Source organism: Crinia signifera, chromosome 3, assembly GCF_055691185.1.
Source record: "Crinia signifera chromosome 3, ASM5569118v1, whole genome shotgun sequence".
Lineage (NCBI taxonomy): Eukaryota > Metazoa > Chordata > Amphibia > Anura > Myobatrachidae > Crinia > Crinia signifera.
Genome location: NC_139219.1, coordinates 207,722,732 through 207,748,583, shown reverse-complemented (window position 1 = coordinate 207,748,583; position 25,852 = coordinate 207,722,732). Strand labels below are relative to the sequence as shown.

General features: G+C 41.7%; 1 protein-coding gene and 1 long non-coding RNA gene across 2 annotated transcripts in view; one reads left to right on the top strand and one right to left on the bottom strand.

Moving 5' to 3' along the window:
* The window catches only part of LOC146064147 (uncharacterized), a 338,403-nt gene that overhangs the window by 116,741 nt on the left and 195,810 nt on the right, over positions 1–25,852 (bottom strand). The gene's annotated exons all lie outside the window — the stretch shown is intronic.
* LRRC1 (leucine rich repeat containing 1) overlaps positions 1–25,852 on the top strand; it is a 132,292-nt gene that overhangs the window by 30,072 nt on the left and 76,368 nt on the right. Inside the window, exons 2-4 of the mRNA XM_083177325.1 lie at positions 11,365–11,482; positions 22,806–22,884; positions 24,188–24,277. Coding sequence (XP_083033451.1) covers positions 11,365–11,482; positions 22,806–22,884; positions 24,188–24,277 — 287 coding nt within the window. The remainder of the gene's footprint in view (positions 1–11,364; positions 11,483–22,805; positions 22,885–24,187; positions 24,278–25,852) is intronic.

Here is a 25,852-nt window from a genome sequence, read left to right as displayed (position 1 = left end):
TACACAGTATCTTCTGGTAGGCTGTGCAGCACAGCTAACCAGAACCTCTACAGTATGACCTGCAGGAGCGTGCAATCATTCATACACACTGAACAATTTGTCCAATCATTCCAAGATTGTTCCTGATGTGTACCCAACCAAAGGGATTGTCCATCAACTGCCAGCATCGGCAAGTGTACACATATTTGCCAATGCCGGCAGTGTGACGGAGGGGAGCGGGGCCCATGCTGCAGCATGGCCCTCATTAATAAGGTCCTCCCTTGCCTGTACTGAACAGATAAGGAAGGGGGTCGTTAATGATGCACGTGAGCGCACATTAATAATGTTGTGTACACACTAGACAAGATTTTAATAGATATTGCTTAGTAGAGCCCTTTTGAACAATATCCTGGCATTTTTGGGCCAAAATCCTGGGATCCTTCCCATCCCAAAACCGGGATTGTCTTCCCTAAGTATCTATCCTATCTATCTCCACATTTTGTTCCATTTATGCACTGTAAATGTAATTACGGTGTACAACTCTGAATCAAACCTGCTGTGTATTAACTGCGGTTGCATAAATTCAGTTTTCTCTTTGTTTGCAAACCTTGCCTTTACCTCCTGAAATTTGTGTATGCATGCATATGAGTAAAGCTGGGAACACACTGAGATTCCTCCTCGATCGATATCATTATTTATATCGCTCAAACGATCTAACGCACTGAACAATCTTGTTCTGTGACGGCACCCACTCAGAACATCCAGTCTTTGATGATATAGTAATAATTTGACTGCATGTTCAGACAACACGGGGGTATCGTTAACGACCTGCTGGAGTGCACATTGTTCACAATCTAGTGCGAACACGCCAGGTGATATGCACTGTAATATCGCTATCTTGCATATCATTAAGAATGATCGAATAATGTATACCCAGCTTAAAGATGCATACCCACGGGGAAATTTTTTCTTATTTACTAAGTGATCTGTCTAGGTCACTTAGAAATTAACCACATATCGCCCCATGTGTATGTCCTATAGCAATGGCAATGCCCTGTCCCTTGCATGTATTCAGCTCTTCAGCACATGTTCACTAGTTAGCACAGATCACTCAGCACACATCGCTATGTATGTATATGGCGATGTGTGTTAAACAATCTGTGTTGACTAGATTGCTCAGCACAAATGGAAGCCCCACATCACCCTGTGTGTAAGGGGCAACCTGGCTATTTAGCTAAGTGATGTGCTTCAACAATCGCTCAGCACACATCGTGGGTGTCCTGGGATGCACCCGTGATGCTTTGTTCTGAGTGATCATTCTGAGCAGGGCTTTGCCTATTTCCAAAAAGCAAAGTCCCGCAATCTAGGTAAAGCTAGTCCAAGCACTGGCTTTTCCTGTGGCCGATAGCATTTCCATTGCTGCAGGGCATACACAAGGAGTGATCCATACTACTACTTCGCGATCTAGTCAGAAATCGCCCTGTGTGTATGCCCCGTATCGTTTGCAGTTAAGCATTTATCATTGTGTAGGCATATGTCAATATTTCGAAATACTTCTGGGTTTATGCTAATGTCCTTTGGGTATTTATGCAAATTTTCCTTAGAGTAGAAAGGAAAATAATCTGGTTCAAGAGTAATCTTAAATTTTGCTTTTTATAGCGATTGTTCTTGATGTACTAAAAATGTTGCATCGCCTGCTGATATATGCTCTAAATATGTTTTTTTTAAAATACCGTATATACTCGAGTATAAGTCGACCCGAATATAAGCCAAGGCACCTAATTTTACAACAAAAAAACTGGGAAAACTTATTGACTCAAGTGGGACCCTCACTCGAGTATAAGCCAAGGGGGGCTTTTCCAGCATAAAAAAATGTTCTGAAAAAGTAGGCTTATACTCGAGTATATATGGTACTTAAATGGTGTAGTTTCCCCCCTGTTACCTTGACAACGCTCACATAACCTGTGTTTAGATTAAAATACCAAAATGCACCCTGATTGCATAGTACGTTCAGCACCTATACTCAAAATACACAAACAGAAGTTTTTTTTAAGAATAATGTGGAATACATTAAGAAAATAGAAGTAAAATCATTTGCAATATAAATGTGTACCAAAAAATGCATGCTATATTCTGTATTTTTTAAAATTTTTTTATTTATATGCAGATGGAGCCGGGCTCCCTCTTGCTGGTGAATCGCCAGACTGTCTCCGCTGGTGATCCGCCAGCAGCCCGGCGTCCATCTGACTGAGACACGCGTGCGTCTCTCGCGCGTCTCAGTTTCCGGGCGGCGGGAACCGTGTCCGTCTCCGCTTCAGGGAGACGGACAGGGTTAGGGGAGGCTGCGGGGGGTTGCGGGGAGGCGGTGGGGACCCCGGGTGACCGCCGGCAAGCCAGGGAAAGCGCCGTCGGAAGTGGACGCGCGCGCATCTTGTGTGCGCGAGCGTCCCCTTTCGCAGAGCATATGGCGGCTGGCGGGGGATGGCGGCTGGCGATTCTGCCGCTATCCCCTGCAAAGTTAACCCCGGCTCCATCTGTATGCACTGTAAGCCTTTGTTATGGTTTTGCCAACTTCATTTAAGTTTGCAATTTTGGTTCATCGTCTTGCTTGTAATTCCCACCATTGTACTGATTATGGGATACGGTCATATTGTCTACAGCATTTAGGTCTACAAGCATTAGGTCTACACCACTAGGTCAACTTGCATTTAGGTCGACCTGCATTTAGGTCGACAGGGTCATTAGGTCGACATGGGGAAGGTCAAAAGGCAAAAGGTCGACATGGGGTCATTTGACTGTTTTATGAGTCGACATGTGCCGACAGGTGGTATTTCATGCCCTACAATCCACTAGGGCGTGGTGGGAGAATAAAATAGTGTGCCGAGCGTAGCGGTGCTATGTTGACTCTGTCGACGCTTGAAAAAATGAAGAAAATTTATTTAGAAAAAAAAAATAACCATGTCGGTTTTTTCACTGTTGACCTAATGACCCTGTCGACCTAACCCATGTCTACCTAAATGCAAGTCTACTTAAAACCTGTAGACCTAATACCTGTAGACCTAAATGCAGTCTGACGAATGATCCCATTCCCTGATTATATATTTTGTTTTTAAATCTGTGGATAGTTGTCCCAATTCAGACCCATTCGAATGCTAAGCCTGTTTGATAATCAAAAGACCACACATGCGTACGGTCTGTAGTGCCCATGTGTGGGGTCCCCTTGCGTATGTACCATGCAAAGGCTAGCCTTCACTGGCTTATGCAAGGTGATTGACAGGCGCTGGGTGTTTGGGGGTGGAACGCTGGCATGCCCCAGATAAAGCAGGTGTTGCCTGGCTGATGGGAGGGAGGGCCGTGGAAGTCAGCAGTGGCCTCCTTCTCTAAGGAGGGTGGGTTGAGCTGGGTGGGGCATCGCTTACATGCTTGCTGGGCTCTGAACGCTCTATGAGCAGGGCTGAATTGGGCCCATTAAGTATTCAACAATTTGCAGTTGTGCAACTTGGTTCCCCTTATATAGCCAAAACATACTTTTTATACTGTGTGATGAGGTGCCGCGGCAGCGCGCACCTCAAAGCACACATCGGGTCAGCACTAATAGCAGCGTGTATGGGCTGCTTTACATCTTTGACCTTCTTTGCTGAAGCTAGGCACTCTCATATAAAGGTTTTTTTCTTTGTGTTAATAGATATGTGCACACACCACGTCAAGCTTTTCTGATCGGCAATATTATACTGGTCTGGCAAATAACACTTTAGGTTATATTGATGAGTGATACATTGTAGCTGACAAGCTACGAAGCAAACCATTGCACATTGGATTCAGTGGCTCATCTCTTGACTATACTAGTACTTAACAACCACACCAGTTTGGGTGTCAGTACATTAGGGCAGTGGTGACCTACTGGGCAACAAGACTTTGGTAGGACAAGTCTGTTGTGCAGTTACCTGATTCTTTGTTTACACGTCTTTATCGTTTTCATGTTTTTGCCTCCAGTGATGCCAACTTTGGAGTACTGTATTCTGGTCATGCAGCCTCAGTGTTTCCTCTGCTGGAGGTCCTCTGTTTGGTTCAGTGGGGTAGATTGATTAAGTCCATTAAAGTGGAAAGTGATAAAGCACCAGCTGATCATCTCCTGTTATTTTTCAAACACAGATGATTGGCTGTTGTGTTTTCACCTTCCACTTTCAGTGATATATCACCACTTTGTCACTTTACCAGGCTTCAAACATTTGCCACCATGTCCCATAAGCATGGCTGACAAAAAAGTCTAGGATTTCTGGTTCCTTACTATTGAATCCTTTTCTCCAAAGCAGGCTGTGGGACACTGGGTTCTCTCCCTTACGCTCAGTTGTGCAAGGTTTTGGTACTGTCTTTTACTCTACTTGTTTGATTGTTCTGACAATTTACCTGGGTTACCACTACGCCTTTCCAGAATCTTTTTAAAGATTTACTTTTTTTTTCATTATTTTTCTTTTATTGAAGCATCATAAGACAAGATAATACAAACAGAATGTGTACACATATTCTGTTTAATATGCCGTATAACAAGTTTTTGTCAAATAAACAGGTATATCATAACAATAGTACATTATAAGAGTAGTCTTTGTTTATTAAACCTGTATCCTCACATATGGATGAAATGAGTGCCAAGTCAACTGGTAGCCAATGAAATCGGGGGATCTTTTGCATATAACCATGTTTCGTACCATAATGTGTTTGCAAAACCTTTCTCAACCTGCTCCTTTAGTGATAGAGACAGGGTTTCTATATAGCTTTCCCAAGTGTCGGAAAATTTTGATACATTTGTTTTATTTTGCAAGGATGCTTCGAGCCATTCCATCCTAAAGATATGAAATCATATTTGTTTAAAGGGCGAATGGAGGAGCTCTAGGGTGCAGCCAGAGCTGAAGGACACATTTCTTGCAGCTGCTGATCAAATGATCAGTAGTTTCCTAACTCCTTGTGGCACTCAGGTCCTGCTGACATAATGTCATATATTGCCCACTCAGAAGTTAAGGGAAAGTGTTGTGTAGCATATCTCCATACTTGATAAAGATTTACTTTTAAAGGTAGTTAGTTTTATTGTCAGATTCTGTCTGAACGTGCAAATCCCTTGATTCATTGTCCCACCGCCGCCTTCAGCTAAAAGGATTCAATGGAAAGTGAATAAAAATCCTATTAGAATTTTATTTTACAGTTTTATTTTTTATTAATTTATGTGTTGCTTTTTCATTTGGATCAAAACATTGTTGCTGAGCCACAAAAATGGAGTTTTCCCTGGCTAGAGCTTGTTCTCTAATTTGTAATTGTAATTCTGCATGTGCAGAGCTAATGGGATAATATTTCTAGGGGACAATTTCAAGTTCAGCAGAATACACTTGTGACTTGGACAGGACAACACAATTATTTTGTGGCACAAAGAATGTCTTCATTCATGTATAATTATAGCCTGCCAACTGCTTTTATGACTTTTTTTTTATTTTTTTTATTTGTGCATGCAAAACAAAGGACGCATAACTAAACCATAATAGGAAAACTGGATTACTGATGCCTGTAAATATAATATGACTCTATGGCAGGCATGTCCAAACTATGGCCCTCCAGCTGTTGTGAAACTACAAGTCCCATCATGCCTTGCCACAGTTTTGCTATTAAGGAATGCTAAGATTATAGCAAGGTATGCTGGGAAGTGTAGTTTCACAACAGCTGGAGGGCCACAGTTTGGACATGCCTGCTCTATGGGATTTCATTTTTAAAGATTAAGTTTTTGTTTTTCATGTTTTGTGAAAAACATATTACCAATTATTTAATTTAATTATTCAGGTGGATGTAACGGTGTGGGATATGGAATCTGGATGATAGGCCAACAAGCACATGATGGACATGTTTAAATGGTTAACATGGCAATGGTGGATACATGAAAAGATCATACATTTTTTTTTTCCTTTTACAATTTTTTTACCATCCATGTGGACTTTGATTGGGGACATTTCAAAGCATGGCGAATGAAGCAGTACACTAATTTCAGGTCCATGTGCGAAATTGATCAGGAAAAAAAGAACCAAATAAAAAAAAAATTCAAGTCTACCTTTTTCATGTAACGACAGTTTCCATGTTGACTTTGTGCCTTTTCACTGTTGACCTATAATCCCACACCAGTTGGATATTCAGGTTATCCTATTTTCTTTCCTACATTATAATATGTAGTTGAATGCACAGCAGCCCATTTACAAAAATGTTACATATTTTTGCAGCATTTATTGTATGTAAGTATGTATGTGTGCAAAGTGAATATTTATTGCACAGATATTCGAAAGAAGGGTTGGGGTAACATACCAAAGAGGGCGTCATACAATTAGCACAGTTGTACAGCATGAAAGACAGTGCACAGCACCTTTACCAGCATTGGAGCGGTTACACTCGCCTGGATCGCAATGATGCTAGGCCACGCCTCTACTCGTTTTCACACAGGGATATATAAATATGTGTGTGTATATTTGTTATTCCTTTGCTAAGTTTGACAGAACAAAAAACTTTGGAATGTGCTAATCTTTTGGCTGTCTTCTATAAGGTGGGGGATAAGAATATGATGCTTCCTACACACAATTCCATTACTATAAGGGAATCTCTTCCAGACTGGGGTGTATCAAATGTTTCTAATATAAACACCTCTAACGGCAGTTTTAGCCTATTCCGTAAGTGAGTAATTTTTATCTATCTTTGTTGTAGCTGTTGTTTAAACATTTGATGTAATTTGTTATTAGAGTAGAATGTCCTTTAGAAGATTTCTAAAATTATTACTCTGAGACAGAAGTCTTCTCATGAGAGTTTACACTCTGTGTAGGAGCCAGAAAAACTAAAAATTGGGACAGCGAGCACCAAATTTTTTAACTATAATGCCTATTACACGTCACACACCCATTACGTATTATACCACATGCCACAATGCCCATAACACAAGCCGTTATACCTATTGCATATTATACCACACGCCAAAATACCCATTACACGGTATACCAAACAACGTAATACCTACATCTTATGCAACACTCTGTAATGCCAATAACATATTCTGCCACATTAGTGCTGCTTACGTACATGCTCATTGCTATAGGTTTCTTGCTTGATACCAGACTGGGCAGATCCAGAAAAAAATGACTTGGGGAGGCACCATTACAGGATGGTGGATAAGAAGGGAGAGACAGGGGTGTTGCAGAGAAAAAGGGGTGACTGACAGGAAGAAGCAGTGGGTAACAGGGAGAAGCAGAGGGTGACTAAGAGTGGGTGAAAGGGATTGATAGAGGGTGACATAGAGAGGATGATAAGCAGTGAGTGATGGAGACCGATGGAAAATGGATGAAAGGGAGAGGCAGAGGGTGAGATCGGCATCACTGTGTATACCCCAGTACACTTATGTACCCAGTACCCCTCCACCCTGCTCTCCCTTTCCCCATCCCCTCATTCCTAGAGTGAACACTATATACTGCCTCAATAGTAAGCATAAGAATGTGTTGCATACAAATGTATCCTCATACACCCATCCTTATTGCTCCTTATGGTGCAAATATGTGTGCAATTGTTTTTTTTATGGTTTTCCATATTTTGCATCTAAATTCGTGAAAACATAAACCACTTTCTCTCATCTCTTCTAATATGTCCCAGCACATTATTATGGGGTGCACACACTGTTCGCAGTGATTTAGACTGATCCCTGTGTAATCAAAATGTAGTTGGCCATCAGAGATTAGAGTGCAGACGGCGTCTAGTGATAATATTCATGACTGAACTGTCCATTTGGTTGGACGATCGCAACGCTGAAGGGCTGCGCATCGCTATCGCCTGCTGTGCACACACTGGGCAATTCTGTCTAACCTAGGCGATTTTGATGAAGTAGTCAAAAATCGCCTGAAATAATTGCCCTGATTTTACACTGTTTTATATTTAACATGTATAGAGCTGAGCTGATCATCTTCCCATCCTGCATAATCCCCCATCTCTCACTTTCCTGACATTTTCATCTCAAAACTATTTCCAGGATCAGACCTTTTGTCACTCAGGATGCTTCCAAGACCTCATACCCCATCCAGGTCACAAAGCTGGGTAGGTTGACCTGGGTTATAAGCTGTGGTGCTCCCACAACACACCTTGAGCCAGATCCATAAGTCACCAACTTTGCATTAACCTGGGTCCTATGTGCAATGTGAAAGGGGTATTATCCACTCTCCGGTCTCTACAGATTGCACTACTGTAATCTTCTCCTATCTTGTATCCTTGCAAAATGCCTCTCCCACACCAATCTATCATCAATTCTGCAGGCCATCTCCTCTTTTTCACCAAATGTACTACATTCACCTGTCCTCTTCTACCTGTCCTCTTCTACAAGCAAATAATATGCCTACAATTACAGAATAAGTCACATGTATTTAAAATAAAACAAATATTTAAAAAAGTCACAGTGCACGTAAACACCTTTTGCCTGGATGCAGTGAATGTAACCATAAATAGTAGTGTCCTTGTAGCACCACTTCTTTTTTCTATTGTACACTTTATTTTTTGGAACTGATTATACCAACTATGTGGCTGCTTAACACTACACCCAGTGTTAGATGTTTTACGTTGGTAACCATTGCCTCTTATAAAAGCCCTTCAATGGCTTCACTTCCCTTTCAGAATACAGTTCAAGATTTTCATTCACTTACAAAATCCCTCACCCACTCCTCTCCAATTTACATCTCTGACCATATCTCCCTTTACACTGCCAACCGTCCTCTCTGCTCCCGTAATGCACACTGCCTCTCCTGACTACTGATCACTTCTTCCCACTCCTACCTCCAAGATGTTTTGCATGCTGCTCCCTTTCTCTGGAATTCTCTACCTCGCCACCTCTCTACAAAACTTCAATTGGACTCTCAAGATCGACTTCTTCACTAAACCCAGCCAAATCTCATACTAACCCTCTGTTCCATGCTCACTGTCTAACCTATCTGTGTCACACCTGAATGTAAGCTTTCACGTGCAGGGCACCTTTCACATTGAACCCGGGATGACCCTGCATTTCTATGAGAATATCATTGAAAATTGAGTTTTTTAGGCCCACAAAGATGAGGTAATTAGGGAGAGGGGTAAATGGAGAGAGAGGGAGGGCAGGTCTTTGCAGACATTGCAGGCCTTCAGGGGTGAAATAGCACTGCTGGAGTCTGTTGTGCCACAGAGCTTGCACAGTGTCTTCCTGTATGCTGTGTGATTGCCAATGCAGACATTCTTGGCTGTCGGGGGTTAAAACGCACTTCTGGGATCTGTGATGCCACAGAACATGCACAGTGTGTCCCTGCATGCTGTATGATGCCTCTGGGCGTGTCTGTGAGCATCCACCACAACAGGAAATAGCCCTGCTAGCAAATCAGCATTAGCAGAAGCAACATGGGAAGAAGGGACATGTCCCTGCACCTTTCACACCAGCCAGTAGTCCGGGAAGGACCCGGGAGCAACCCTACTACCTAGCAGGGTTGAAATGCCGGCAAATTTACCGGGGCATTTGTCCCTGGAACCTTTCACACCAGCGCTAGTCGCTGGTTGTTCCCGGACCCAACCCAGGAATTTAGGCTGGTGTGAAAGGGGTATTATATTCAACTGTGTAATGGTTTCCTGTTTTGCTGCTTTGTTTATGTACTCTGTATTTGTGCGCTGCAGACCCATTGTGGCTCTATACAAATAATATAATAAGTAGAATTAGTATTGGGGCGCAAGAATTGGTACAAAGTAGTTCAAGTTGCAAAATCTGTGGCGTGCAAACTAGGCTATAAAGTGTGATTTGGGAATAGGTCTAGGTTTACTCACCTAAGGTACTATGTGGTATGTAGCATTGCGCTTATGACTGCTTCTAAGAAATGCGTGCGTGTTTCATTGTTACAGCTGACTGAGTATATTTCCATGCAAGGTATGCAGTAATAACATGAAGGAAAAGAAGGACATTCTTTTCTAAATGAGAACAGTCTATTGAGTAAACAGTTTGCTATGTAGATATGGATGATGCCTTTATAATCCAGTATGGTTTTAAAAGTAGTGTTTGTTAAATGTGAAACTTTTATTAGTGTACTTATGTGTAGGAGCTGCAGGGGCGGGGCATGGGAGGTTGTGTTATTTCCAACTTTGTATTCTTAATGCTCCATTGGTTTTTCTTTAGTTTTCACTTGAAAAATAACAGAAAAACTTTTATTGAAGCAGCGCTTAATGTGAAAAAAAAACCCTTCTTTGTAAGTGTAATGTCTTTTCACTTTGCTGGGATTATACAAACTAAATGTACACTTACGATTTCTTACAAGATCGCTTGTTGGCATTTTGTAAATTTATTTATTAAAAGCCATTTTGTCAATCAATTCTACATAAGTCAAGGGTGTAATATAAGAATTAATTTCAAGTACACCGTAGCTAAATGCCCTACTCTAGTCAAATATGTAATTTATTTATTTACAGTTTCTTATATAGCGCAGCATTTTCCATTGCGCTTTCCAATTGGAAACGGTGATTAAACAAACTGGGTAGATACAAACCGACATGGAGGTAGGAGGGCCCTGCTCGCAAGCATTTCATTTGGCTACTTAAAGCTGCTCTCCCAGGGGTATACGATCATTAGGTAGACCCATATTAGGTCAACATGCATTAAGTGGAAACGGCTAAGGTTCACATAGTCGGAAAGTCGACACAAACATTAGGCAGACAATGGCAAGATTGACAGTAAAAAGGTTGACATGAGTTGTTTTTTATTTTTATCGCTGTGTGCCGATAGGTGGTATTTCATGTCCTACCATCCAATAGGGCCTGGAGGGAGAATAGAATAGTGTGCTGAACGTAGCGAGACAATGTGCCCGAAGCATGGCGAGCATAGCGGTACACTTTGACAATGTCCATGTCGACATTTGGGAAAAAAACATGAAAAACATGTTGACCTTGCCATTGTCTCCCTTCAAACCCTGTTGACCTAAGCCATGTGGCCAACCAAATACATGTTGACATAAATATGGGTGAACCGAATGACCCATACCCCTCCCAGATACAGTTAAATGACCTCCATACAGAGGATGTCCGTCACCTGACCCCTTACTGCGAAGCTGTGCAGCCATTTGGTTTATATCACAATGGGGGGCTGTGACGTGGTGAAATTCCTGATTGGGATGAGCAGCACACCTACATGTTTGTGTTTTAAATTTTTTAAATTTAAATATTATATTCTTAACTAATGAGATGGCTTAATTTTGATTTGATCTTCTAGTACTTTTGCTAAATCTGGAAATGAAGCGTATTTGCCCATTACATGAAAATGCCACATGTTTTAAATGTGACTTTGTATAAAGCTAAAATTATAATTTTGATATTCTATTTTTACAGCAATTTTTTCAACTTGTCAAGTTAAGAAAACTGGGTCTTAGTGATAATGAAATTCAACGACTTCCTCCAGAGATAGCAAACTTTATGCAGTTGGTAGAGCTGGATGTGTCTCGCAATGGTGAGTCTGAAATGTAATTAACATTGACCGTCATTTTAATAAGTTTGTTGCTTGTTATAAACATCAAGTATAAAGGCACATATTGCGTATTATAATTCAGTCTTGTTAATTAAATTATTTTGCTTGCAAATTATGTACCGTATACGGTGGTAATCGTTATCAGCTATCCATATTTGGGCAGTGTGATCTTGTCAGTATATGTACATTTTATTTACAGTAAGTTTAATATTTCTTAACTAGTTCTCAGGGAAGTGAGTGAGTAAATTTCAGGTCTTTACACAGAATTGCAAGTGAAATTATTAGTACCACCAGTGGTAATTTTAAAGTATGTGTGTGTGTGTGTGTGTGTGTGTATGTATGTATGTATGTATGTATGTATGTATGTATATATATATGTGTGTGTATATATGTGTGTGTGTGTGTATGTGTATATGTATATATGTATGTATGTATATATGTATGTATGTATATATATATATATATATATATATATATATATATATATATATATATATATATATATATATATATATATATATATATATATATATATATATATATATTGAAAAAAGATGGGCAAACTGCGCTGAGCAGATTCGATTAAGAAGTCCAGCAAATTGACTCCAATGCTGGTGAAGAGAGAGTGCACCAAAGTCCACTTCTTGGTAGCCTACCGATACACATCCGTGTATGTAACAGGAGGAAGCTGTAGGGGTGATATTGCGGAGAATCAGCGGCGCAATCCAGTGTCAGAGGTCCAGGAGTTTGCAGGTGGAGCAGTGTGCCCCGGGTATTGATTTTATGTTGTGGTAACCTAGTGTTCATTCTAGCACCTGTTCACTTTGGAAAGCACTGCAGTTCCTCTTCCCTGTCTGGGGTGTCGCTGTCTGCTGCAGTCCTTCTAGCACAGTGCGGTCTGTATATCAGCACTGATATGCAAACCAGACCTGTGCTTGAAACACCACAGCAGACAGCAACACCCCAGGCAGGGAACAGAATTCTTACAAAACAGGTATGTTGAGCGCTATGGGAGATGTCACCAGTTCCAGCTGCTGACTTAAGAGGAATACTCAATCCCCAATTGTACAAAAATGGAAACCAGGGGGTTAGGACAGCGCTTGGAACTGGGTGTTTTCTTTAATAATCAAACACTCAAAAAAAGCGACGAAATATCAGTATCAATTTTGAAAATAATATACACATTTTAATTCAATGAATAAATAAAATCAAATACACAGAGTATATACACCGGCCGGTGGTTAGTAAATAGAAAGGAAAAAAAAATCCATTAAGATGCTTTTAAAAAAAAGGCAGTCCTTTTGTCTCCTAGTGGGTTAGTACAGTTAATTAGGCAGTCCCTTTGTCTCCTAGTGGGTTAGTACAGTTAATTATTTTGACAAAAATTAGTACTGTTTTGCAATTTAAATCGCAATGGTTACTGGTAATAGTTATTAAAAAAACTTTTAGGTAGGTAGCCCACCGGATATTGAGGCAGCAGGTAGACTTCGCTCCACCAAGTTACCTGACACCAGGTATATTATACTTGCGGTCTCCGCTCGTGATATCCAGTCTGTCAGCCTCCGATGCAGGGGAAACGCGTCAGTCCACTAACTAACTGTGACCACAGAGAAGCACCAGCCGGCACTTTGACTGACAGACTGGAAATCACGAGCGGAGACCGCAAGTATAATAAACCTGGTGTCAGGAAACTTGGTGGAGCGAAGTCTACCTGCTGCCTCAATATCCGGTGGACTACCTACTCAAAAGGTTTTTTAATAACTATTACCAGTAACCATTGCGATTTAAATGGGAAAACAGTACTAATTTTTGCCAAAATAATTAACTGTACTAACCCACTAGGAGACAAAGGACTGCCTTTTTTTTAAAAGCATCATATTGGATTTTTTTTTCTTTCTTTTTACTAACCACCGGCCAGTGTATATACTGTGTATTTTATTTTATTTATTCATTCATTCATTGAATTCAAATGTGTATATTATTTTCAAAATTGATACTGATATTTGGTTGCTTTTTTGAAGTGTTTGATTATTAAAGAGAACACCCAGTTCCAAGCCCTGGTTTCCATTTTAGGGAACAGGAATTGCAGGGGTTTTCAAAGATAGCGGTGCTAGAATGAACACTAGTAACCAGCCCACAGAGCATTGCTATATGGCAGGGGTCTTCAACCTTTAAGACAGTGTGGGCCACATTAAAAAATTCAACGAAGCCCGAGGGCCACTAAGCTCTACTGTGGTATTTAGCACAGCTCTTAATAGATAGACAGCACAGCCCCCACATAGATAGTTGGCACAGCTGCCCATACACATAAACCCTGCCCCCAATATATAGTCTGCACCAGGGCTATTTCTAAGCAATTAGGGCCCCAGTGCGAACAGAATGAAAATGCAGCCCTCCATACATATTTTGGTATTTAAAAAATTGCGCGCGCCGCAGGCACGCTCCCAAAAAGGGGTGTGGCCTAATTATAAGGGGCGTGGTCTAATGATAAGAGTGTGAACTAGCAAGAAAAAAATTACCTGACATCTCACTTTTGCAACCTGCATGACCAGACATTGGTTACCGCAGGAATGGTTGTTGTCCTTCCACGCTTAAGTTGGCTGTCTAAAGGCCGCACAGTGACATATAAACATGAAGGCCCATTACACCATGATGCCCATTACACATTATGCCACACACCATGATACCCATTGCACATTATGCCACACACCGTGATGGCCATTGCACATTATGCCATACACCGGGATGCCCATTTCACATTATGCCACACACCGGGATGCCTATTGCACATTATGTCGCACACCATGATGCCCATTACACATTATGCCACACATTGTGACACCCATTGCACATTATGCCTCACACCATGATGCCCAAAGGCGTAACTACCATTGGTGCAAGGGGTGCAACTGCTATGGGGCCCAGAGCTGAAGGGGGCCCATCTTTACAGTCTAAGGTATATGTGCTATATTCATTTATTAGCAACAGTTGCTAAATAGGGGGCCCATACAAACTTTCGCTATGGGGCCTATGAATGTCTAGTTACGCCTCTGATTATGCCCATTGCACCTTGCACTATAAGGCCCCCAATACTCCTGCTTATGCATATGATGCCCCCAGCAGTGCCACTCACAAAATGCCACCAGTAGTGTCCCTCATAAAATGCCACCAGTAGTGTCAGTCATAAAATGCCACCAGTAGTGTCCCTCATAAAATGCCACTAGTAGTGTCCCTCACAAAATGCCCAAGTATTTCCCTCCATAGTCAGCACTGCATTGAGCAGCATGCCAGCCCTCCCTTAGTCAGCACCACATTGCACTGCCAGCCCCCCTCCCCCATAGTCAGCACCCTCCCCATACACAGGGCCACATTGCACTGCCAGCCCCCCTCCCTTATAGTCAGCAACCTACCCATACACAGGGCCACATTGCACTGCAAGCCCCCCCTCCCCCATAGTCAGCACCCTCCCTTTATACAGGGCCACATTGCACTGCCAGCCCCCCTCCCCCATGGTCAGCACCCTCCCCATACACAGGGCCACATTGCACTGCCACCCCCCCCCCCCTCCCCCCTAGTCAGCACCACGGTAGCTAGCCGGCATCACCCTGTCCTGAGACACTTGCCTTAGTGTCCCTTACAGAGGTCTCCTTCAGAGGGCTGCTGCTGCTGGCGGCGTCGGCTGTCTTAACAGCCAAGGAGCAGTCAGGGACAGGTGCACGGCTGCCGGTAGTTGTCACACTCACTCCAGTCTCCCGGCTGTCTGAAAGGACATGGGCGGGACGGGTGCGCGGCGTCAGGAAGTACACAATGCACATGTTCGCCCACAGTCCCGCCCGCCCGCCCCAGCCAGCACAACCACCTCCGCTGCGTCCCACTGCTAATGGGACAGCGTGCGGAAGGATTTTAAGGGGACAGCACTAGGAAGGATTTTTTTTTTTTTAATCAGCACGGCATTTAATAAAAAAAAAACAATTCACTGGCGGGCCACCTAAAACTACTCGGCGGGCCACTCGTGGCCCACGGGCCATGGGTTGAAGACCCCTGCTATATGGTATGAGCAAATTGCTTTTATTGGTCTGGAGCTATGTGTTGGTCTTCTAGTAAACCACGTTTTAGCTGCACTATGAAGCGCCACATTTGTCCCTGTTTCTTCTAGATGTCTGTCTCTGTCTGTCTCTGTCTGTCTGTCTCTCTCTCTCGAACTCTGTCTCTCTCTCTCTCTCGAACTCTGTCTGTCTGTCTCTCTCTCTCGAACTCTGTCTGTCTCTCTCTCTCGAACTCTGTCTGTCTCTCTCTCTCGAACTCTGTCTGTCTCTCTCTCTCGAACTCTGTCTGTCTCTCTCTCTCGAACTCTGTCTGTCTCTCTCTCTCTCGAACTCTGTCTGTCTCTCTCTCTCTCTCTCTCTCGAACTCTGTCTGTCTCTCTCTCTCTCGAACTCTGTCTCTGTCTCTCTCTCTCTCTCGAACTCTGTCTCTCTCTCCCCCCCCCCCCCTTGCACTCTCACTCAGAGGGCAAATGTGGGGTGCCATTTAAATTATCTTTTACAGTACTCCATTAGTAATGACAAAGTATATCACTATATACACTCTGTACTTGATGCATTTGGAAGGCTATATATGTCAAATATTCTTCTGTATTTGTTTTAGTAAAAAATTAGTTCATTTTAAAAGGAGGTTTCAGTACAAAGTATACTTGTCTTAGGGCAGTGTTAAGGCTTTACAATAGACTGGGGAGATCTGAATACAATGGATCGTGCATAAAGCACACTGTCTGCACAGAAGTGGGAGTGAGTTTGTAGGCTGGCGTGACAGTAACATTTCTGAACATCACTTTTTGCAGTCAAAACAAGCAATGCTGACAATCTGTCACAAGGTTATCTAATGGCACATTGCTGCTGTCACAGCCCTTGTGGCTGACGGGGAACAATGATTTCCAATGAAAACTGCATGTAACAAAATTTTGCTGCAAACAACAAATCTCTCTGTAATCATCTGCTCATTGAATCTGCGATCACTCTGCACTGTTCCCATTGTCGTAGGTTTATGTTGTTATACTTAAAACATATGACAGACAGGTGGCTTTTCGGCTCTCTGATTAGAATAAGTTATTGTAAAGTACCCTAAACAGTTACAGCTTTCATGATGTAGTACATGCAAGCAAAACAGGGATTTGGTGAAATACTGTAACTATTACATCATAAAACATGCACATTAATAAAACTTTAATTTTCAATAAGAGATTTTTGAAGTGTAAGTTATACAAGAGCAATACAGAACAAAGTGAGCAGCCTTTGCTAAATAAAATCTTTTGCATTTGGTTGCTGGGATTATGTTTAGCCTTACATGTTTTGCATTGGTCTTTGAGTCATGACGCAGTTGGGATTAAGTATCTGTCTTTTGGTTGTGCATGCATTATTACAGCATATGCTGCAGAACATCTGGCCTCAACCAAGAGAGTTCTGTGTTCCAGCCTTGTTGTCAGGCGTTATTCCCCGAACGAATGGACCCTTGTCTAAGGCACACTGTACCGAATCCTGGGAAAATCATCTATGCATCGGATTGTTTGGGTCATTTCTAATAAAGCACATCAACTGCCCTGGAAAGGGAATTATTGCTCCTTGATTCCAATATAAGAAATGTCACTTGTGGTGCTGAATAATGCATGAGTTGTTTAAAAAGATTTATTGTTTTGCTGTTCCCAGAATACTTTGGATCAGAGATGGAATATCTCTGTAAAAAACTTCTATTCATCAAAAGAAAATGTTAGTGCTTTGGATTTCTTATAGAAGCAGTGTATTTAAGGATTTAATATAAATCGTACAGGCACACAGACAGATCCTGCTTTTCATTAAGCAGAACAAAGCCCATATCTGATTTATTGCCTGTAAAATAATTATCTTTCTTTTAGACTTATTATATTCATTTGAAAATGGTGTTTAATTTCTATGGATAAATGTTTGCTCACAAATTTTTATTACTTCAGGGATAAAAACTCTATGTCCTTATTGTGTCATATGTAATCTACAGACACATACTGCTCAAAGTTTGGAATTGCTTGTCCAAATTTCACGCAAGATTAGGTAGATCGTTTTCTAAAATAGCAGACTGTGCCGCACACCTTTTTACACCTCCAACCGACCGACAGGGACGTGCCAGACTCCGCTGAATGAGAGCGGCTCCATCCATATGTATCATTGAGCCCCACTTGGATCGTGTATATAACTCATGTGAGGTCTTGGTGAAGTACAGCTGCTGTACTTGAATGAGTGCTGGGCTCTCTCCGTGTTGATACCGGATTCGTGGGAGTATGGATGCTGCTTGTTGATGTCTGTCATGCCGCCCTACTTTCTGGCCTTCGCAGTCAGGTGATTGCTGTAAGACTACCCAAAATATGTCTGCAAGTTACTGGTTGCTCACATGCAACAGGTTGGAGACTGTGCAAATATTGCTCTAGGGCAGTAATTGGCCATATCAGAAACTACAGAACCTGCATATCGTGCCGAATGTGTATGCATCATTGTATACTCCCATGGGAATCATAAGACCTTTTCCATTCAGGCCTGCTGCATGGTGATATCACATGTGACCCGGTGCATAGTAATGAAGGCTGGAAAAGTGTCATTCATTAAATCTTTCTATTCATACACTAAATCTTTCTATTAATTCATTAAATCTTTCGTCATTTTTGCATGGTCCAGGTTGAAGGTAAATTGCCCCTACCTTTGCAAAGATTACCAGTCGTTTACATATATACTAGTGTCCTAATTAATCAACACCTGCAGCAAAGGACTCCATGATAAAGCAGTAGCTGCTCCTGCTTCTTCTATCAGTCATACCAGACTAGGAATACTCCAGAGGCTACATCAGGATTAGTATGCTTAAATGTGTTTAAATGTCCATAATTTTGGTATGAGTTTTCACTATGATTTATTGATCGCAGTTATTGAAAAATGTGTGGGTCCCGGGGACCTCTCGCTTTAAAAAGTTGGGTCCTACTCCATGGTTTATGGGTCCCTCTCACAGATTGTGCTTTTTTTATTATTGTGGTGGGAGAGACACTTAGAGAAAGGGAGGAAAGAGGGGAAGTGTAGGGAAGAAGAAGAAAGACTAGGGGCAAAGAGAGAGAGAGAGGTGAGACAGATGGGGTAGGGAAGGGAGAGAAGAGAAAAAGAGGAGACAATATGTAGGTGAGAGAGGGTGAGGGGGGAGAGAGGACATATAGTAGAAGAGAGGGAAAAGGTGACTAGTGTGGAGCGAAAAAGAGGAAACCGATGGGGTGGGGAAGGAATGAGGCAACAGGGATAGAGGGTGTGAGTTAACGTAGAGTGAGGTGACTGGGGAGAGACAACTGGAAGAGAGGAGGGGTTGATGGGGAGCAAGATAAGGGAGGTGATGGGTCATTCCATGGGGAGCAAGAGGGGCTGGGGCGAGGCAACGTGGTGTCAGGTGATAAGGTGGGGGGAGAGTGGGGCTGTCTCTAAGTGTCTTGTTTACTAAGGGTGGGGGGAAGGGGGGTGTTCATTAGTGTTTTGTTTTTTTCCGCATAGGCAAAAAAACTGAACTAATCTGCACCCCAGATTATTAAATTGTCAGTTTTCGCAGCTATTTAGGACATTTTTTTACCAATACATTTTAAGTTTTTATTACTTCAGTGAAAATATATTGTTGTAAAATGCCTCAAAAAGCAGGGAAAATGGACTTAATTTTACTGGCAATGTGGCAAACAGATGTGGAATGCCAGCTAATTCGCCGATCCAGGTGTTTTTCACCTTTTCCGATTTTTTTTTTTTCTTTTCATTTAGAATGTATATTATCCCTAAAATTGAATATCGCAAAGCCCTTTTCTCTCCAATAAAAGAGTTCAGATTTTCCACCTAGGTGAAAAATTATCACTAATTGAATACACAAACTATCGTCCGAGTTGAAGTGTTGACCCTTAAGGTGCTCTTTCATCTTTTGGAAGAGTGGTGCAGCGCCTGCAGTTAAAGGGGGTTCTGCCACACCCGTTGTACAACCCCAACCTTGTTCCCTGCGACTTTCACCTCTTCCTAAAGATGAAAGAGCAGCTTAAGGGTCAACAATTCAACTTTTACGAAGAGGTGAGAGCTGCTGTTCTTTCCTGGTGTCGACAACAACCACCAGCTTTCTTCTTCGACGGGTTTGCCTGACTCGTCAAGCGTTGGTGCACATGCGTGGAAAGGGATGGGGACTACGTTGAAATGTGAATAGTGCATTACATAGAGGATAAACTGAGTTATGTACAAAACAAAGTGTTCAAATGTGTTCACAAATAACAAACTTATAGCCATTACTTTTCAATCCAGCCTCGTATTTTATTATAAAAGCATTTGAGAATTGTTTTCCTGCTTATCTGCACAAATCAACTACATTTTAGCTTGAGGCTATAAAGAGGTCAATATCTGGAACAATAATAATTATGCAGTATCTGAAATACTTTTTTACATCACTGTTACACACAATAAGTTTATTTTATCTCACTCAAGGTGTGGACACACGTTGTGATATGTGCAGTGTGCGTTTTTGTACTACTCCGCATCCCATCTAGTTCAATATGCAAAATTAGCATGCGATTTGAACTAGACTGTGATCTAGTACTGAAAGTGCTGCCTGCAAATACCTTATCTACTTTACGATATGTGATGCACAGGAGGGAACATCGCATCCCAAGCCATACTGAAGCATGCTGCATGCGATTTGCATTTAGAGTTCCAAACTCATCCGACCATCGCACTGTGTATGTGGCATCTTTATGTAGTGACTAGTTTTCCCAGTAGGTTTACCATTAATCACAAATTTGTGTAACACGGTTCCTGTTGCAAAGCTGGATTCCTTACAGTGGTTTGTCCATTTTAACCCATGGTTGGATCTTGATGGGATGCAGTTACCATCCCGGCGGTCGGGATCCCGGCGTTCAGAATCCCGACGCTGGAATCCCGACCGCCGAAATGCCGACACTTTCTCCCTCCGTGGGTGTCCACGACACCCCTGGAGGGAGAATAAATTAGTGTGCCGAGCGTAGCGAGGCACCGGGCCCGCTGCGTGGCGAGCACAGTGAGCCCGCAAGGGGGGGGGGGGGGCGATCCACGTCCCCCCCTTGTCGGCATTTCGGCTGTCGGGATTCTGAACGCCGGGATCCCGACCGCCGGGATTCAATACTGAATCCATCTTGATAGTCCATGTTTTGTGTATGTGTTCAACATCACAACATTAACCTTTTTTTTAAGAGAAAAAAACCTGCTGGCATTACCGCAATGGAACTGCTTTGTCAAAATAGTATCTCTTGCAGCAATTATGGAACACTTTCCACCTGTGCATAAATCAATGTATTTTATATGTGGTAGCATATAGTGACTGAGAACGGAGCATTGGCAGCAGTGTCTTCCAGTCCAGAGGCCCTCCATGGCCAAGGTCTTCTCTGCTGCTGATTGATTGCCCCTCCCAATGAATCAGTGTGTCACTGTAATGAAGTACTGTTAAATAAATCCTTAGTATGTGTATTTATTGTATGCAAAGAAAACAAACTTGTTTGGTTGTAATGAGCACAGCCGGAAAGCAGGAAGTGACAGTGTGGACAGAGAAGGCACATGTAAGTGAGGGTGGATCCATTGGCGTGTACCACCAGCAGGTCCCTTTATGAGACTGACCGCACACACTGACCGCTAGACCAGCCGCATCCCCTGTGGCAGTGAGCAGCACAGGCAACATGGGCAAACTAATTCGGCCTACAACGCTTTACTCACCCGCGGGGCTGACACACTGCAGGTCCAGAACCGCCTACACTGCAACCTTCCCCGGCAAACTACGCATCCCGCAAAGCACCTCCACCAACAGACACAGGCACCGGGTTCCCAGACATGTAGACTTTCCTTCTCAGTAGCAACGCTCCACCAGAACCGGGCTCCCTGACATCCAGTACCTCCTCCCCAGGAACGCTGCACAACCATGTGCCAACACTAAATAGTGACAAGTCGCCTGGCCTGGCCGACATACACCCTAGGATACTAAAAGGATTTAGTTTTGTCATAGCACTACCATTATATCTGCTATTTGAGGAATCAAACTCTGGGACGGTACCGGACTGGCACGCGCGTCCCAGTCAGATGGAGCGCCGGCGATCACCAGCGAGGACATTCTGGCGATCCCTGTCAGTAGGGGGCTGGATTTAGGGAAATCTGTTGATTGTGTAATAATGCTTGATTTCGCTAAAGCTTTTGACACGGTGCCTCATAAAAGGTTATTAATGAAACTAGTTAATTTCGGGTTAGAAGATCAAATTTGTAAATTGGATTAAAAACTGGTTGCACAATCTGGGACAGAGAGTAGTGGAGACTGGCATACATTTCAGCTGTGTGGTGAGGACCAAAGTTGAGTCATGCAAGGTCCATTATTGGGACCCACCTTGTTTCATATATTCATTAATGATATTGGAAGTGACATAGGGCCTTATTCTAGTTCACTCTTTCTGACAAAATCCTTCTTAGATGGACAAAACCATGTGCACTGCAGGGGGGCAGATGTAACATGTGCAGAGAGAGTTAGATTTGGGTGAGTAATTTTGTTTCTGTGCAGGGTAAATACTGACTGCTTTATTTTTACACTGCAATATAGAGCTCACTAAACCCCACCCAAATCTAATTATCTCTGCACAAGTTACATCTGCCCCACCTGCAGTGCACATGGTTTTGTCCATCCTAGAAGGATTTTGTCAGAGTGAACTAGAATAAGGCCCATAGTGAGTAAAATTATAATATTGGTGGAGGACACGAATTTGAGTAAGGAAATTAACTCAGGAGAGCATGTGGAAGCACTACAAAGTGACTTAAACTGGAAAGGTGGAAAATGCAGTTTAACGTTGATAAATGTAAAGTAATTCATTATGGGAACAAAAATGAACAAGCTACTTATAGGCTAAATTGACTTGTTATAGGGAATTCTGCTGTAGAGAAGGACTTGGGGGTCATCATAGATGAAAAATTGGGTAATAGTACACACTGCTGAAGTGCAGCAGCAGCAAAAGCAAACTGGACACTTGTATGCATTAAAAGGGGAATGGATTGTTAGTCACACACAACCACAAAAGAGCCGAGCGCAGCACTATCCAATTTGCTCATATTAACCCACCATTGGGCCGGTCTCGTGATAAGCGCAGCCGCTAGTTCCGCACAATATACTTGGTGCGCAGATAACCACCCTTCACACCTTGTTTTGGTTGTAAATTGTATAAAGGCATTATTTTATTCATTAAGATATATTTTTTAAATTGTCAATGTAAAATGTTTTTCAGACATTCCAGAAATTCCAGAGAGCATCTCCTTCTGTAAAGCACTCCAAGTAGCAGATTTTAGCGGGAATCCTCTTACAAGGTAATTTTCTGTGTCCTAATAAATAGCTCTACTTTGACCTGTCTGTACAGTGACAATTTGATATTTTAAAGTGCAACTCATGTAACTATTTATGCGTGTGTATGTATATATATGTGTGTGTGTATGTATATGTGTGTGTGTATGTGTGTGTGTGTGTGTATATGTATGTATATGTGTGTATATATAGATATAGTTATTTAGATAAATATCATTTAGATAGATAGATGACGGCAGGGGGTGGCGGCATTTACAGAAATAAATACAGAAGCTAATTCATTCAATTCTCTGTTGGAATTTTCATCAAAAGCAAACAAATATACAGAACACAAATGCTTTAATTAGTCACTTTCACCCGTTGCATGCTGCGGTCTGTCCGCCGCTCCCGCTGGCGTGCACGTGGGCGCCTTGGCGCACCCGTCATGACGTCCTAAGCGTCAATCGGTTACTAGGTAACGTGATGCTAGAAAAATAGTGAAAAGAAAGAATCTTAAATACTATTAATTATCAAAATCAATAGGCAGGAGAATACTACAAGTAACCAGCGTATCACTGATGCAAATCACAGAACTAGTATATAGCTGCAAAGTAATAACATATAGCTGTAGGTGTATGTGATCTATAAGAAACAGTTAAAATGTAATTGTTCATTCAGTCCGTATGATTAACCGTATTCAGGAGGTAATTCCACTTAGCCTCTTTTTGTAAAAGTGTTCTTGCCCGGTCTCCACCACGTATAATTAGTAAGTACTCCATCGATGATTTTATATCGAATTGTGGCCGGGCTATGCTTCATTTGTACAAAGTGCCTGGCTACTGGCTGATCTATGCTTTTACCTTCATAGGCCTTACGGATGGCAATTCTGTGTAGTGCCATGCGCTCTTTGAATTTGCGTATGGTATTGCCAATGTAGGCAAGACCACAGGGGCACATGATCAGATACACCACAAATGATGAATTGCAAGTAAAAATATGACCTATTCTGAAAATCTTTCCAGAATATGGGTGTGAGAAAGTGTTTCCCCACCTTCAATATTCTATGTATGTGTGTGTGTGTGTATGTATGTGTATGTGTGTATATGTATATATATATATATATATATATATATATATATATATATATATATATGTGTGTGTATATGTATGTGTGTAAATACTTTTACATTTTTTATTTTTAGATAGTTTATGAAAACACATTGTGATATTTCCCTTTTTATATCATATAAGTATAAAGAGAACCTCCAATTTGCCACCCTTATGATAAATGCTTGGAGCATTAAGTAATTTTGTGTTTTTGTTTGCCAGGTTACCTGAAAGTTTTCCCAACCTAGAAAGCCTCACATGCCTTTCCATTAATGATATCTCACTGCAAGCACTCCCTGAAAACATTGGGAAGTAAGTATGTCAGTCCTCAGGCTGTCAGTGTGAATAATGTGCATCAAAGTGGTTAAGGAGATATGTGCTCCTCTGAAATGGTGTGTTGGAAAACATTTTTTTTTCTGCACATTAAGAGCCATCAAATTTTTGTTTTCCACTTTTTGCTTTATTGTCGCATAGAAATAGATTACTATATAAATTTGCTTAAGGTAAGAGTTTATATAAGTGACGTCGTGTATTATTGCTTACCATATATTTTATCATCTTGCTATACTATTCTCTTTACTTTTAATACTCAAGGGAAGAACATATATATATGTATAATCTATAAGTAATATTGTAAAGAGATGAGTTCTAATGTAATTATTTGTGCTAATTATGAATTATTTCTTATCCAAAATAATACCCTCTTGCAAGAAACAGGAAAATACTTGAGATTTGGGGCTTACTTTCTTGCAAGGTTACCACTATACTGTAACAGTGCTACACATCACTGACTAACATGGAAAAAAGAAAGCAGAAAGTATAGTCATTCATATTCTGCGCAGAAATCAATTCTCTCATATCCCTCGTTTTTGAGAGATGCGTGTGGCTTCCTATACCCCTTTTCCACTAGCAACCTGGGTCAGACCCGGTAAATTGTACCCGATTCGAACCCGGTTTGGACATGGGTAAGACACACATTTCCACTACAGTGCTACCCGGTAAATTGCCTGATCAGCCCCTTTTACACTTTACCCGGGTAAGGCCTTTTTTCCCCTATATATTACATAAGAAAATGTCTTTTTAAAGGGCTTTACCAGGGGAGGTCACAAAACAGGGCCACCATTACACCAAAAAGGCCAACATTAAAAAGATTACCATATTAGAAGGAGAGCCCACACTCATTTCTTTTAAAATAACATAATTTTTTTTTTCTTACTCCCAAAACTTAAATCTTTGGAACTTTCAAAAGTGTCTTCATACAAGACATGAAAAGACATGTTAAGGTAAAATGTTTGCTGTATACCTGAGCCTTTGGCGTACATATAAATTTTAAAAAAGTGCACGTAAACATGTTAAAAAACAAGTGACCATAAAATTAAAAAAAATGCAAGGTGTGGGTTCAGTTTGGTTAAACCCTACAAGGCGACTGAATGCAATAGATGCATTAAGCATTCTTATTGCAATAATGCAATAAGAAAAAGGATACCAAAGAAAAAACAGATATTTTTTTATGGCAAAATACGATATACCGTAAATTCAAGGGAGTCTAGGTTTGGCAGCAGTGTAGTAGACGTGTTGTCACGGCTAGTGGTGTTTGCCTCACTATACTCTGGGTTTAGTGGGGCACTGGTAGCAGTGCTGGAGGCATAGCTAGTGGAAGTGTTGGGGGTGTAGCTAGCACCAGTAGTCGGGTGGTAGCTAGTTGTGCTGGGGCGTGGCTGTATTGGCCATATGCATACTCATGGTGTGCTGGGTATGCTGGGGCCTGTGGAACATGTAGCGGATAATGCAGAGGCGGCTTATACACACAATTAAATATCCGTTCCACTTGTCTGTCCTGCATGTCCTTTAATTGATTCAAGAAAGAATGCTGCAGCTGTCTTTCAT